General features: G+C 42.3%; 1 protein-coding gene across 3 annotated transcripts in view; it reads right to left on the bottom strand.

Moving 5' to 3' along the window:
- The window catches only part of ANAPC1 (anaphase promoting complex subunit 1), a 76,003-nt gene that overhangs the window by 45,737 nt on the left and 17,185 nt on the right, over window positions 1-13,081 (bottom strand). For 2 of the 3 annotated variants that reach the window (XM_077335997.1, XM_077335988.1), the window contains exons 10-18: window positions 10,976-11,185; window positions 10,057-10,152; window positions 8,745-8,835; window positions 8,580-8,649; window positions 7,053-7,192; window positions 3,577-3,717; window positions 2,648-2,708; window positions 1,969-2,156; window positions 423-497 (exon numbers count right to left, since the gene is read on the bottom strand). In XM_077335997.1, coding sequence (XP_077192112.1) covers window positions 423-497; window positions 1,969-2,156; window positions 2,648-2,708; window positions 3,577-3,717; window positions 7,053-7,192; window positions 8,580-8,649; window positions 8,745-8,835; window positions 10,057-10,152; window positions 10,976-11,185 — 1,072 coding nt within the window. The remainder of the gene's footprint in view (window positions 1-422; window positions 498-1,968; window positions 2,157-2,647; window positions 2,709-3,576; window positions 3,718-7,052; window positions 7,193-8,579; window positions 8,650-8,744; window positions 8,836-10,056; window positions 10,153-10,975; window positions 11,186-13,081) is intronic. The other variant, XM_077336006.1, reaches the window with a different exon arrangement.

Below are 13,081 nucleotides of genomic sequence, written 5' to 3' on the forward strand. Positions count from 1 at the left end.
AACTTTCTCAAAGGACTCCAAAGATTTTTGAAAGATGCATATCAAGATGAACAACTTTATTTAAAAAGACCCGTGGACTGTTATAAATAAAATCAGGAATCATGTTTTATTGGCAAGGGCTAGCTTTCTCAGGCACCAGAAGCTAGAGATTCTCTAACCCACTTCAGGAGACAAACAAATCTATATTTGACTTCCTCAGGAATACTAAGGCGTATGGCATCCAGATCCAAAAGCTTCTTAGTGTTTAATCTGTTGCTTAATCCTAGACCTTCATTTCATCACCTCTATGCAATTCAGTTCATCAAAGAACACCACAGAAAACAGTGACTTCAGTCTGCAAGCCTGGAGAAAAAACATCTCCCCAATGGGGTGATTTTGTAGTCTCTACTCTGTCAGGAATCACTAATTAATTCCCTCCTTACTTCATCTGATCCAGTTTCTGAGGGCCTGGCTTTCTTCGGAGCAATGACTGGAGAAAGGGACCCTTCAAAATCCAACTAAAGTGAAAGAGAAAGAACAAATTGTAAAGACAACTGAATTTCATTTTTTTAAACCCAAATCATGAAAACAAATCCGTAAAAAGTCAAGGTGACATGCAGCATTTACACACACACCAGATATTACTGATATACAGAGATAACCTCTAAGAGATAACCTCTTAGATGCACACCTTAACATGGTGAGGGGGGGGTGTCTGCCAGCAAAGCTGAGAGCAATAATGTACAGAGAACAGAGCCTACAGTTCTTGCAGGGCCTGTAAGACAGAGCTCTTTCTGCCAGGCATATGGTTGAGGCCCATAGATCAACAGCAAAACTGGCCTCCCTACACAGAAAGCATACAGGAACTAACACCTAGACACCAATTGTTTATACTAGCCCAGCACTTCCCCGCCACCCCACTGGACAGAGGGTGGCTGATCCTGGAGTTTTAATATCTGGCCTGGGGAGGACCTACCAAATATTAATCACGTTACAGTAAAAACATTTTGCATGGTTTCAGTAAAAAGGTAAGCAAACCATTTCAAAAGTGAAGAAACAGATACTCCACACTTGTCTGTTTGCTGAGTTTGTATATTAACATATCTGTACTATCTGAATACTATATATTAGACCTTGTGCTTTGAAACCTGCATGGATAAATGGCACCAACTTAATTATGGCTCCTGCCCATTCGCAATTCGTTTGGGAAACTACACATCCAGTCCCCAGATCGTCATCTTACTATCATAGCACTCCTCAAGAATAAAGAAGTAATTCAAGAGTTAATGCAACATCATGCATTACTACTTGGTCAGAACAGCTTTATCAGTGCCTTGGTGAGCCCAAGGTCACCCAGCTGGCTGCATGTGGGGGAGCGCAGAATCGAACCCGGCTCGCCAGATTAGAAGTCCACACTCCTACTCACTACACCAAAGTGGCCACATAAAGACAAGGAACTTACATTGCCATCCTAAGGAGAGTTACATCTTTCTAAGACTTCAAGAGACTTAGAAAGGTGCTATCTCGCTTAGGAAAGCAAAGTCGGTTACCTGCTCCATTCACAACTCATATAAATTTAAATCAGAATTTGAGTCCAATGGCACCTTTAAGACCAACAAAGATGTATTCAAGGCATGCACTTTCGTGTGCAGGCACGCTTCCTCAGTCTCTTGTGCCTGCACACGAAAGCTCACACCTTGAATACAGCTTTATTAGTCTTAAAGGTGCCATTGGATTAAATTTTGTCGTGCTACTTCAGACCAACACGGCTACCCACTTGAATCTAAATATAAAACCAGGGATGAGATGGGAAAAACCAAACCTTCTGGAAGGAGTCCAATATGATCTCCACTGTTGGTAGCAATAAGATCTGTCTGCTGCATAACAGAAGCCATTTGGATCAACACTCAGAACATGTGGGGAAATTACTGCTACCTCAAGAGATGACTTTAAGTGCAAAATCCATGGGGGTGCTGTACATTCACTTACATTCTGGGTCCATGCCACTCGATCTGTGTTGTAGCCCATCATATTCATGAGACAGGTGACAAATAAGTTCCATTCCGAGTAGTAACTCGGTCCTCCCGGTGCATTGTAAGCATTATACCACCTGACGAGCATCTGCACTGCCACCTCTTTGGGCAGGATATACTTAATGCCTTGCAAACATCTTTTAACTGTTTAGAGAAGAAAAACAATTGTTAACTTTTATTTTTTTGTCACTGAGCCGTTCAATCCGTCCTGTCACTTCCAATCAATTTTAAGTGAGCTCAGCAGATACAGCTGTAACAGTGATCTCTTAACCCAGGGAGCAGACTAGGGTATTGTGTGTTCTCTCCCCAACAATTATTCTTCCTGTAAGCAGCTCAGGCTATGGCATGAGGGCAGCTTGCTAAACAGGTGTAACCTCAAGTTTAGAAATAAAGGGAGACCTGGTTGGTCTGCAACCATATTATAATACTTGGCAATGATTCCAATAAGCAGAGACAGCTTGTGCAAGAGTGTGGAGGAAGGCATGGAAAGCAGCAAAACTTGCAGCCTGCTCTCTAGTTCTATCCTTTGGTTAACAGACTGACAAGCACAGTTCCTGGGAGTAAGTCCTGTTTAAGATGTCCAAATAACCTTCTGAGTAGAGACTGAATTCTGTTTACTCAATTCCAAATCATACCTAATTCCGAAGTTGCAATTTCAGGAATGGTAATTCTAACCATTGAGCCATTACTAAGATCCTATGAGAAGAACATACAAGTGTCAAACAAAGAGCAGCAGTGTCCCAGGCAGAGTTAATCGTACAGCACACATCACAATATAAATGATGGATTATACCAAGTCTATATTCTGACTGTCCAACAATGCTTACAATGGTAAAACAATAGGTAGTAACTTTTGATAATGCAAAAAAGAATTACAGGATAATTTTAAAATAGTTAGATCAATCATGGAGATAAACAAAATTCTGACCAAATAGCCTGACAAAAAACTGTCCATTGAACCTAAGAAGTGATGACTCCCCCAGCTCTGTAAAAACTACCTTGCTTTTACCTGAGCGCTATGCCAGTTTCAGGAAAACCACCATGCTCCTGATGGTTTTATCACTTGCACAATGGACCCAGCACCCCTTCTCCAGTTTACGCATGAATCCCTAAATTCTGCCCCATACCAGCCTCCCTAATCTGATAGTGAAGAAAACAGTTTCTCAACAAAGGCCTCTGCTCTGCTCTGCTCCTCAGTGTCTACAAGGCTGCAAAAGCAGCATCCCAGGCCAAAGGAGCTCTGGGAAATGCTGTTTTTCAGGACACCCTGAGTAGCATTGGGCACAAAGCAGGGCACAAACCAAATTTTCACACAAAAATGTCCCAGTTTGGATCCCCTGGTTAGATTTGTCCAGTTCAGTTTGGGAGTTCAGCTGGCGGCCATTTCAGGCCAACAGCAGATGAGCACGTCTTCCTTCTTCTCAATTACCTCAACCTTACTATGTTGAGAAATGGTGGCATGCCCAAAGTGGGTTCTCAGGGGAGCAATTATTTTCAAGTAGGCTACCCACACTCCAAATACAAACTACCACGTTATACTGGAGAGTGACTGATGTAGGCTTACCAGAGTTACTCTGTTCTGGACAGGATCTCTCACAGAATGAATAAATGTTGCAAGCTGCTGAAAAGTGCAATCATCAATATAAGAGGAGTCTTGAAGTTTGGAAGAATCCCTCAGTTCTGGAACAGGAGACAGGAGGCCCTGCTGAAAATGGAACAATTTTTGAAGAAATGTTTAGCAAGTTTCTCAACAGTCCCCAGAAGTCCAGATTCAGGATTGAACAAAGCATTTTATAACCATTTTCAGAGAGGTAATAGTCCAGATGTGACTGCCAACCATAAGAAAACCTCCCAGAAACATTTGCACAAACTGATGGACTAAGTAGAATGCCCATAGTTTCTTGCAAAATCCTCCAATCCTCAGTCAGAAGATTTCTTTGTCCTAAATCCTCTCCACAAAACCCTCATTAAAAAAAAATACATCTGCTCCATGTTCATCAAGCAGACACAAAGTTTCTGGGATGGCAAAAGAAAGTTCTAATGGCTGTCTGAAGCTAAAAAAGGGGGCAGAGGAAATAGGTAGCTAACTAGTCCACAGAAACAATCCAAACACAGAAAGCTGACAGATCCGGCACCAGTTGGATCGGGGTGTTCAGCCATACTCATGATGTTCACTCTGTCAGCCGCATTTGATGTGGTTGATCACGAGTTAGGCCCAGGATTCAGGGGGCCGTTCCTTTTTCCGGAACCAGACACAGAGGGTTGCTTTGGGGGAGGATATATTATGCCCCTATCGACTCCCTTGTGGGATCCCACACAGGCGGTACTCTCCTCCGTGTTATTTAACATCTTTATGCGTCCTCTAGGATAGCGATCCCCAATCTGTGGGCCGCGGACCACATGTGGTCCTTCGACTAATTGGAGGTGGGCCCCGAAGGACGCCTTCTCCCCCCCCCCGGCCCTTTACTTCATCTCCCCCCCCAGCCCTTTACAACACACTTCATTGTTGTGGCGTGTCTGTATCTTATTTTGAAGGGATGTTTAAACATTACCATAGCAATCAGAGAGCGCTGGGGCAGTGGTTGAGAGTAGAGGAGTAAACTACCCCCCCCCCACCGGGCCTCAGTAAAAGGTGTTGAATGGTCCCCGGCATTGAGTGGTCCCCGGTGATAAAAAGGTTGGGGACCACTGCTCTAGGACAGCTGGTCCAGAGTTATGGGCTAGGTTGTCATCAATATGCAGAAGACACCCAGCTCTAAATCCTTATGGATGGCCATCCAGACTCCTCCACAGTTACATCTGCCAGGCGTTTGGAATCCATCGCTGGATGGTTGGAGCCACCTGAAACTCAATCCCTCCAAGATGGAAAGTCCTATGGCTTAGCAGAAAGGAGACAGAAGTGCACCTTCTCATCTTTGCTGGGGCACAACTTAATATCTCACCTCCCTTTCTGTGAAGGCCCAGGTCACAGGGGTAACTCACACGGAATTCTACCATATTTGCCAGGACAGGCTACTAGCACCCTACCTGCTCCTGGACTGTCTGGCCACAATGACTCATGCAAAAGTCACTTCTAAATTGGACTTCTGTAACTCACTCTACGCTGGCCTACCCTTGTCCTTGACTTGGGAACTCCAGCTGGTGCAGAATGCTGCTGCTAGGGTCCTCACTGGTACACCTTGGAGGGCCCATATCCAGCCTGTGCTGAGGCAGCTGTATTGGTTACTGGTTGTGGCTCAAGTGAGGTTCAAGGTCTTAGTGTTGACCTTCAAGGCCATTCATGGCTTGGACCCTGCCTATCTGAGGAACTACTTGTCTCCTTATGCCCCCGCAGGGCACTTCACTCTGTGGGTGCTAATCTGCTAGAGGTCCCTGGCTCTAGAGAAATATGCCTGGCCTTGACTCAGGCCAGAGCCTTTTTGGTCCTGGTCTTGACCTGGCAGAATGAGCTCCTGGGAGAGCTGAGGGCCTAACAGAGCTGTCAAAGTTCCACAGGGCCTGCAAAAAGGAGCTCTTCCACCAGGTCTTTGGTTGACACCGGGATTAAGACTGAAGGGCCCCACTCAGTATATGCTTTACCAACTAGCAAACCCCCTCCCGATGGATTTATTATTATTATTATTGTTGTTGTTGTTGTTGTTGTTGTTGTTATTGTTATTATTATTATTTATTCGATTTATTCCCCTCCACTTCCCAAGCCAGCTTGTGGCGGGTTACAAGGTCTCATAAAATCCCATTAAACCCCCCATTAAAAGACATAAAATCCCAATATGGCAGAAAAATCCCCACCCAACCCGTACTACTAGAGGGGTGAGGAAGGAGGTAAAAAATGATGTACTACTCATACCCGGGGGGGGGGGTTGAGCTACCTTGCCAGCCCCAGCCTCAACTATAAGCCTGGCGGAAGAGCTCCATTTTACAGGCCCTGCGGAATGCCGAAAGCTCCCGCAGGGCCCGTAGCTCACCCAGGAGCTCGTTCCACCAGGTTGGGTCCAGGACCAAAAAGTCCCTGGCCCTGGTTGAGGTTAGGCGCGCTTCCCTGGGGCCGGGAACAACCCGTAAGGATGGCTGCGGGAAGGGGACGGATTTAATTATCTATCTTCATTGTGCTTTTTGGCTGGTTTTATAGGGTGGGGTTTTAATAGGGTTTTATATTTGATGTAACCCACCTTGAGTCTATGGACAAAGATGGGCCAAAAAGTAAACAAATGAATGAACAAACAAACATATGTGGCACCTTTTGTTAGAAGCAACCAATTGATACACTGCCTAGACTGTGTATATTGAAATGCAGTTATTCCAGTCTAAGACCAATGAAAGAAATGTGTTTATACTTGGAAAAAGATTGTGTTACTGGTCATCTAATAGAGAGATTCTTTAATTAAAGGAAAATGACCAGGGATATGATTTCACTTGGGGTGTGGGGAGTCTTGCCCACCAAACATTACATAAATTTATCCAGGTTTTCTATGACTGATTCTATATATAATACACCATCTAAATTTATCTCCAGTTTTCTTAATACAAAGACCACCATGACTCTCTTCTTCTTTCAGCCTTTAAAGGAATTTGTGCCTTTGTGCTGCAGATGTATATGATTTATCTCTGGCTTTTAAATTCTCAAACTGCAATTTCCCTCTCCTTTTTCTCAAAAAGTTTTGGTACAGCTTTAAACTAGTTAACTCATCTCATTCAGTCTGCAAAACTTCCTGAACAGACCAAAGCTGCAGACCAGACACCTTCCCCTCCCTACCCCATTTTTACCATCCAGTCTTGACAGTTCAGAAGAATTTGAAATTTGCAGACTGTTCTGTCATATTTTGGTTCAACCCAGTAAGAAGCAGAACATGACTTTTGTTGGTGGCCAAGAAGTACACTATGATGTGTTGAGACAGAATTCCTGAACCACTCTGTGCTTAACTTGGAACTGCAGGAGATCCATGCATGCCTCTGCGACCTCTCTTGCTTCTCTCATGCTCACACATACATTCTCAGAAAGGTATTAGGATAAGACAACAATGAAAGCTCTATTTGCCTTACCTCATCAAAGGGACCAAGGTGCTTATTCAAAGGCTTGGAAGGAGTGTTGATATTGTCCAAAGGAGTGCTTGGGCATGGCATCTGGTTTGAAATGGATAATGACAGAGACGGAGCAGGAAAACCAGGGATGAAAACCTTTCCTACCTTGCAATGAACAAGAAACAGAAAGGCTGTGTAAAGTCTCATGGGAGCTGGCAGCCCAGTTTCAACACTGACAGTGTTTATGCCAAGGTAACCTCCACAGGGCTTCCTCATTGTTGATTGAATGCAGCAGCAACAGGGCTTCCACATGGTGGGTTGCTCCACATTTTCCCTGTCTTGATAACAGCATTTTGTACCCTCAAGCCACTGGAGGGGGGCACCTCAATCTGACTTGGGTCTTTCAATACTCCTCCCAAAAGTAGCAGTTCTGGAGTGGGCAAGTACCTCCCATCTTCCACAGTGAATATAAAGGCAAAACTGCATTCAACTTCTCTGTTTCCTGATCCTCCTTCAGTTATCATTTTTCCCCTTGGTCATCCCAGGGCTCTACTGCCTCCCTGGCTGGTTTTTTGCTACTAATGTATCTGAAGACATTTTTATTGTTGGTCTTTATTGTTTTTACAATTTGTTCCTCATAGCCCCTTTTTGCCTGTCTGATCACCAACTTGCATTTTGTTTGCCACACCCATGCACCCTCATTTGGACTCGCTTTCCATCACTTAAAGGAATCCTTCTTACCTTTTACTACTTCCATTATTTATATGTTATCCATGTTGACCTTTTAAAAATATCTATTTGTACCTTTCCTAATTTTATCTGAGATTCTAGGATTTGATCCTCCTTACCTTTTCTTTAGTTTCTCATCTGAGAGAAATTACCCTTCTAAAGTTAAATGCGGTTGTGTTGGGCAAATCATCCCAGAGAACAGAGTAAGCAGGAAGGGAATTTACTGGCTATGCTATACCAATGGGATTGCAGAAATGCCAAAACAATACATTTTAAAAATGCTTATTGATAGGAAGAACTACTATAACTCTGGGGAAAGGAATTACTAAATACACTAACATGGAATACAGCTGTATAAGAAGCATGGAGAGGACTGAATAAGAATTGTGGAGAAGCTTATATAAGAACTATAGAGAAGGAAAATTAATGAAGACATATTGGACAGAAGAAAAATGAGAGCAGATACAAAGTGAGAACATAAGAACAGCCCTGTTGGATCAGGCCAGTGGGTTATCTAGCCCAGCATCCCATCCTACACAGTGGTAAACCAGTTATTATGGAGAGACAACAATAGGGTACACAAGCCAAGGCCTTCCGCTGGCAATCAACACTGACAGGATCCATTCTAAGAAGGGAAAAACAAGTCCAAGTCCAAGATAGAGTTAAAGAAAAATTTGAAGGAAAAAAACAAATATATAGAAAGTAAATCAAAGAGGGAAAAGACACACAAGACTGAAAGGCATGTAGATGCACTGAAGACCAATCTAGGAATCAGAATACGAGAATATTAAAGGTTGTTAACGGAAAACAACGCCGTACCTACCCGGACCACTCCAGTATACAGAACTAAATTCCCATTGCCTTCCAGAACCAACATTGTGTCAATGCTCTGTAAATATCAAAAGAGAGTATGAAGCAGGTGGTACGTGAATCAACGTTGCCAATAGATATCAAGGTTATTTATAGTCTCTGTTCCATACATACATCAACTGGAGCTGCATCCTTTGCCTGGATGTTGGTAACCGAGCCGAAAATTAACTGTGACATGTCATTACTCTCTTGAAACTTCACACAGCTGATCACGAGGAAAGAGAATATTTCAGATAAAACTGTACATAAGAAATGTTTGTGCTACAAGATTTACAATACCAGACAAGATTTACAATGCCATTTTTTCCTATAAGAATTTATAAATGGAGTAAGCTATTATTATTATTAGTATTATTAGTATTATTATTATTATTTAATTTTTATACCACCTTCCCATGTAGGCTCAGGGCAGTAGCATCCTGTTATGACAGGGACACTGTTCAAACAATACACTAAACGATGGTTAAGGAAATTTAGCTTTGGCTTAGCAGGACTTCTGAATTAACAAAGCAAGGTTTGCAACTGACCTGCAAGCCAGAATCAGAAAGCCTGGCTCAAAGCTGCTCCCATTGAAAGGGACAGAGTCATGGGAATTAACATGCTCCTGCCTTAGTAGAAAGATCCCTCCTCAAGATGGAGGAGATTCCTCCACTGATGGAGAAACCATGACTTGAAGCTTTGTCAATCATTCTTTGTGTTTACTATGAATTTCACATAATGTTTGATTTACAGTCCCTGCTCCACCTCTAGGCTGGAATCCAGCCTAGGTATTTCTAAAGGCACAAATTTCCACCCTCAGAATGTGGTTTTCCGTATCTCTGTCCTGCCTCCTGCAGCAGCCCAAAATGTACCCCCCAATCCTCTTGTTGAGGGAGTGGGCCCCTCCCCAGAACAGGATTTGGCAGGGGACATTTCAGGGGAAAGACAGAAAAATTGCCCTCTGTAGGCCTAGATCCTTACACCTATGGAAAAGGGAGTCTGGAGAAGTGAGTCCCCCCTGATCCCGAGAAATCAAGGGCTGAGCAGATGGAAAATGAAAGCAAATAAGCAACAACAAACAATGGGTTGCTGGTAATAGACTTGGAAGCTCAAAGCATGGTTTGATCTCCGAATGGATAGATTTCCCATTGCAGAATATTTAACTGATTTTTAAAAATAACAATAATAAATTATTTTATTCAGTCCTTAATTCTGCTTTTATAGGACAAGATGTGTCCTAATACACTGAGCTGGCTAGAAATTTAACACTAGGGATTGATATGGGGGCAGGAACCACGACACTAAACTTCATTTTACTGTACCACAAACACTACAGATTTTTACTAGGCACAGGGCAGAAATAGCTTCTTTTGTTATATTTCCCATAAATTTACACAACAATCCACGACAGCCATAGAAGTAACTCCACAAACATGATCACACTTACCGCAACTGGAGCTGGGATTCCACTAAGTAGCACAAAAACCTTTGTCCACAAAGGTCAGTCGTAATAAATACTTTGGATGCTTGAGAGTTTTTCTCCCTATAAACATTCAAACAACAAGCTATAAAATTAGGATAAGTACAAAGAATAAGCCTAATACTGGAGCAGAAACAAGCTGTCCAATTGTTAGGAATTTCCAGCCTAAAACACAAACCTCGAATAGTACTTCAAAGCAGTACTTAAAACCTGTATGTCCAAGATGTTCAGACTTGTACATGAGAAACTGGATCACAGGTATTTTTGAATTTCTTAGTGTGAGTTCTTTCACTTCTTTCATTGCATCCTTCCTTTTCTATTGTTTTTCCTAACTGGTTATACTTCATGGGTTACAGATATGTGATTTAAATACTTAATCCTTGATGACTGGCTGATAATTTTTTCCTGCTGTAAATATGAGGGCTTATATCACATTGAACTGTCTTTTATAGACAATTTGCAACAATGGTTCAAGGCTATTCTGCAGTTCTGAAGAAGACATGCATACGGTATCTTAAATAGCCAGCAGACTGTCAATTGATGTATTTAATTTTTTTTTATATTTGAGTGGTCATACTTCACTGTATTTGTATACAGGGACTATTTTCACTAACTACTGCACTTTTATTTGGTTAACATACAATTTAGTATATCAGCCATTTCTTTTGTGTGGCCTCTGATATTCAGTACCCTCTTTGGTTTCCCAGAGAGGTCTCCCTACCCCAGTTTTTTTTGTTCAAGACTACATGCACAGCAATGAGTCCCGAACTATTTACAACTACTTGACTCATCTATTCTAAACACAGGACATTTGTAGTTTGAGCAGGATTTTATTAGTAGAAAAAACAATGCAAATGCTACTCTGTTAAGACCGTTGTTTCCGAACCTTGTGTTTGTGAGGGCCTCAGTCCATAGGTGGTCTATGCAAAGCTCCGGCACAATCAATTCCGTTTCCGGTGTAAAGATAGAGTCCGTGGAAGTACTGTTTGGAGACTGGCAAATGCTGTGCCTCTTTGGAGACTGCGTGTGGCTTGAAAAGTTGAATCTTTGCACTCCTGAGAAAGAATGGACCCCTAAGGCAGGAGAATGAGATCGGCTGCAAACAGAGAGTGAATATTTTTCCACAATGAGTTGGATGTAATAGAACTGCTGTTAGTGGTTCAAGCTAGCGGACCCTAATGTTGTATAATAAACCCCAAATTCTAATCTTAGCCCTGCCTTAGACAAGCTACTATGTTTCACATTCAACTTTCACACAGTGAATATGGGAATAATAATATTGGCCCACCATACAATAGGTTAGATCCAACGTAGCATTCTATTGGCAGAGTTCATCTTTCTTACTCTATCCCTACCCTGAAAATGCTGCTCCTTGGGGCAGGAACAGTATTCAGGGGCATTTGGGGCTACAGCTGGAGCAGGGAAGCTATTTTCTTCCTTATTGCTAAAATTTAGACTGTATGTTCCTTAAGGTCAGAGCAACCTGCCATTTTTGTTTGTCAACACAGAATTTATGCATACTGAAAGCATTAGATGGTAGTGGAAAATACTGTCAAGTCACAGCTGACTTATGGTAACCCCATTTGGTTGTCAAAGCGAGAGACAAACAGAGGTGGTTTTGCCATTGACTGTCTCTGCATTGCAATCCAAATACTAGCTAGGTCTGACCTTCCTTAGCTTTTGAGACCAGACTAGCCTGGACCATCCAGGTCAGGAAAGTGCTACATGAACAACAATAATTCTCATGGCCCATTCCTCAAGGCTAGTGAAGAACTGATAAACAATGGAAGAGAGACTACAAGGGAGCATCAATCTCTGGAAAAAGGCTTGTCATAATCTGGAAATCCCAGTTCCCTAAATGTCAAAGTTTGACAGAAAACCTAAAACCTTAGTATGGCTCAAGTGCACCACCTAGAGCCTGTGAAATGTTGGACTCTTGAGGTTTACACTAGAATAACTCATTCACTTCCATTCAACGTTGGGCTGTCCCGTCAAACCTTTTTGGCCAATAGAAGGACTGGTTGGAAAGTTCATCACGGAAGTTCAGGGTTCATTAACTTCTACCTGTGGGGTGGGACTATCATTTAAATAATTTCTGACTGATAACTGTAGTCTCTGATATCAGAGATGGGGCTTTACATTGGACTGGCTAAACCAGCTAGTTAATTTTACAGAGAAGGATGACTTAAGGCCAGATTCCATTGCCCATAAATATCTGGGAGTTCTGGATCTGTCTTTGACTCCAAGGGCAACAATGTGTAATCTGGTGATTTAAATAACAGTGTATAAGGGGCATGGACTCCTCTGCCATCCTGATACTACATGTAACTCTGTACATGCTTTGAGGAACTTACTATAGCTTACGTAACATGTATTTAACTGAGTTCTAGAAACTTCATTGTTTTTATTTGAAAGGATGTGCTGTATGTTGTGTGTATTTCTTCCCTTGAATTATGTTTTGCTCCTTTCAAACCCCTTTTTAACCCAACCCATTTTTTCTTTTTTTCCCCAGTAATACACATTATTACATTATTTTTGCTTCATTTAGTACAATCTATTTATCTGGGATACTTGTCTTAATATTTTGCTATGAGCCAGACCATGGAGGCTACAAAGTTTTCCGTAAGATATTCTCCATGGTTTATACCCAGTTACGTTTGTACTGGACAAATACTGTGGGTCAATCTCAATGTTCTCAGAAGGACTTGAGTGGCACCAGGTTCTTAATCTAAGGAAGTTTCCCAGCAAGGAAAGTCATCTTTCCCACCCCACTCCTTCAATAACAAAGAGGTAAACTGCAGATATGGGCAACCCATATGTGATAGCCAAATTAGACAATACCGCATCCCTGAGTTCACTATAGAGATATAGTGCCATTTTAGATCGAATTACTCACTTTCAGAAATGCCATAGAGAAATAAGGAGTTCCTGTATCCCCCACTAGCATGGCAGTGGAGGTGAAAACAGGAGCCTCTCCCCCACTGCCTCATGG

This window comes from Paroedura picta, chromosome 1, assembly GCF_049243985.1.
Source record: "Paroedura picta isolate Pp20150507F chromosome 1, Ppicta_v3.0, whole genome shotgun sequence".
Taxonomy (NCBI): Eukaryota; Metazoa; Chordata; class Lepidosauria; order Squamata; family Gekkonidae; genus Paroedura; species Paroedura picta.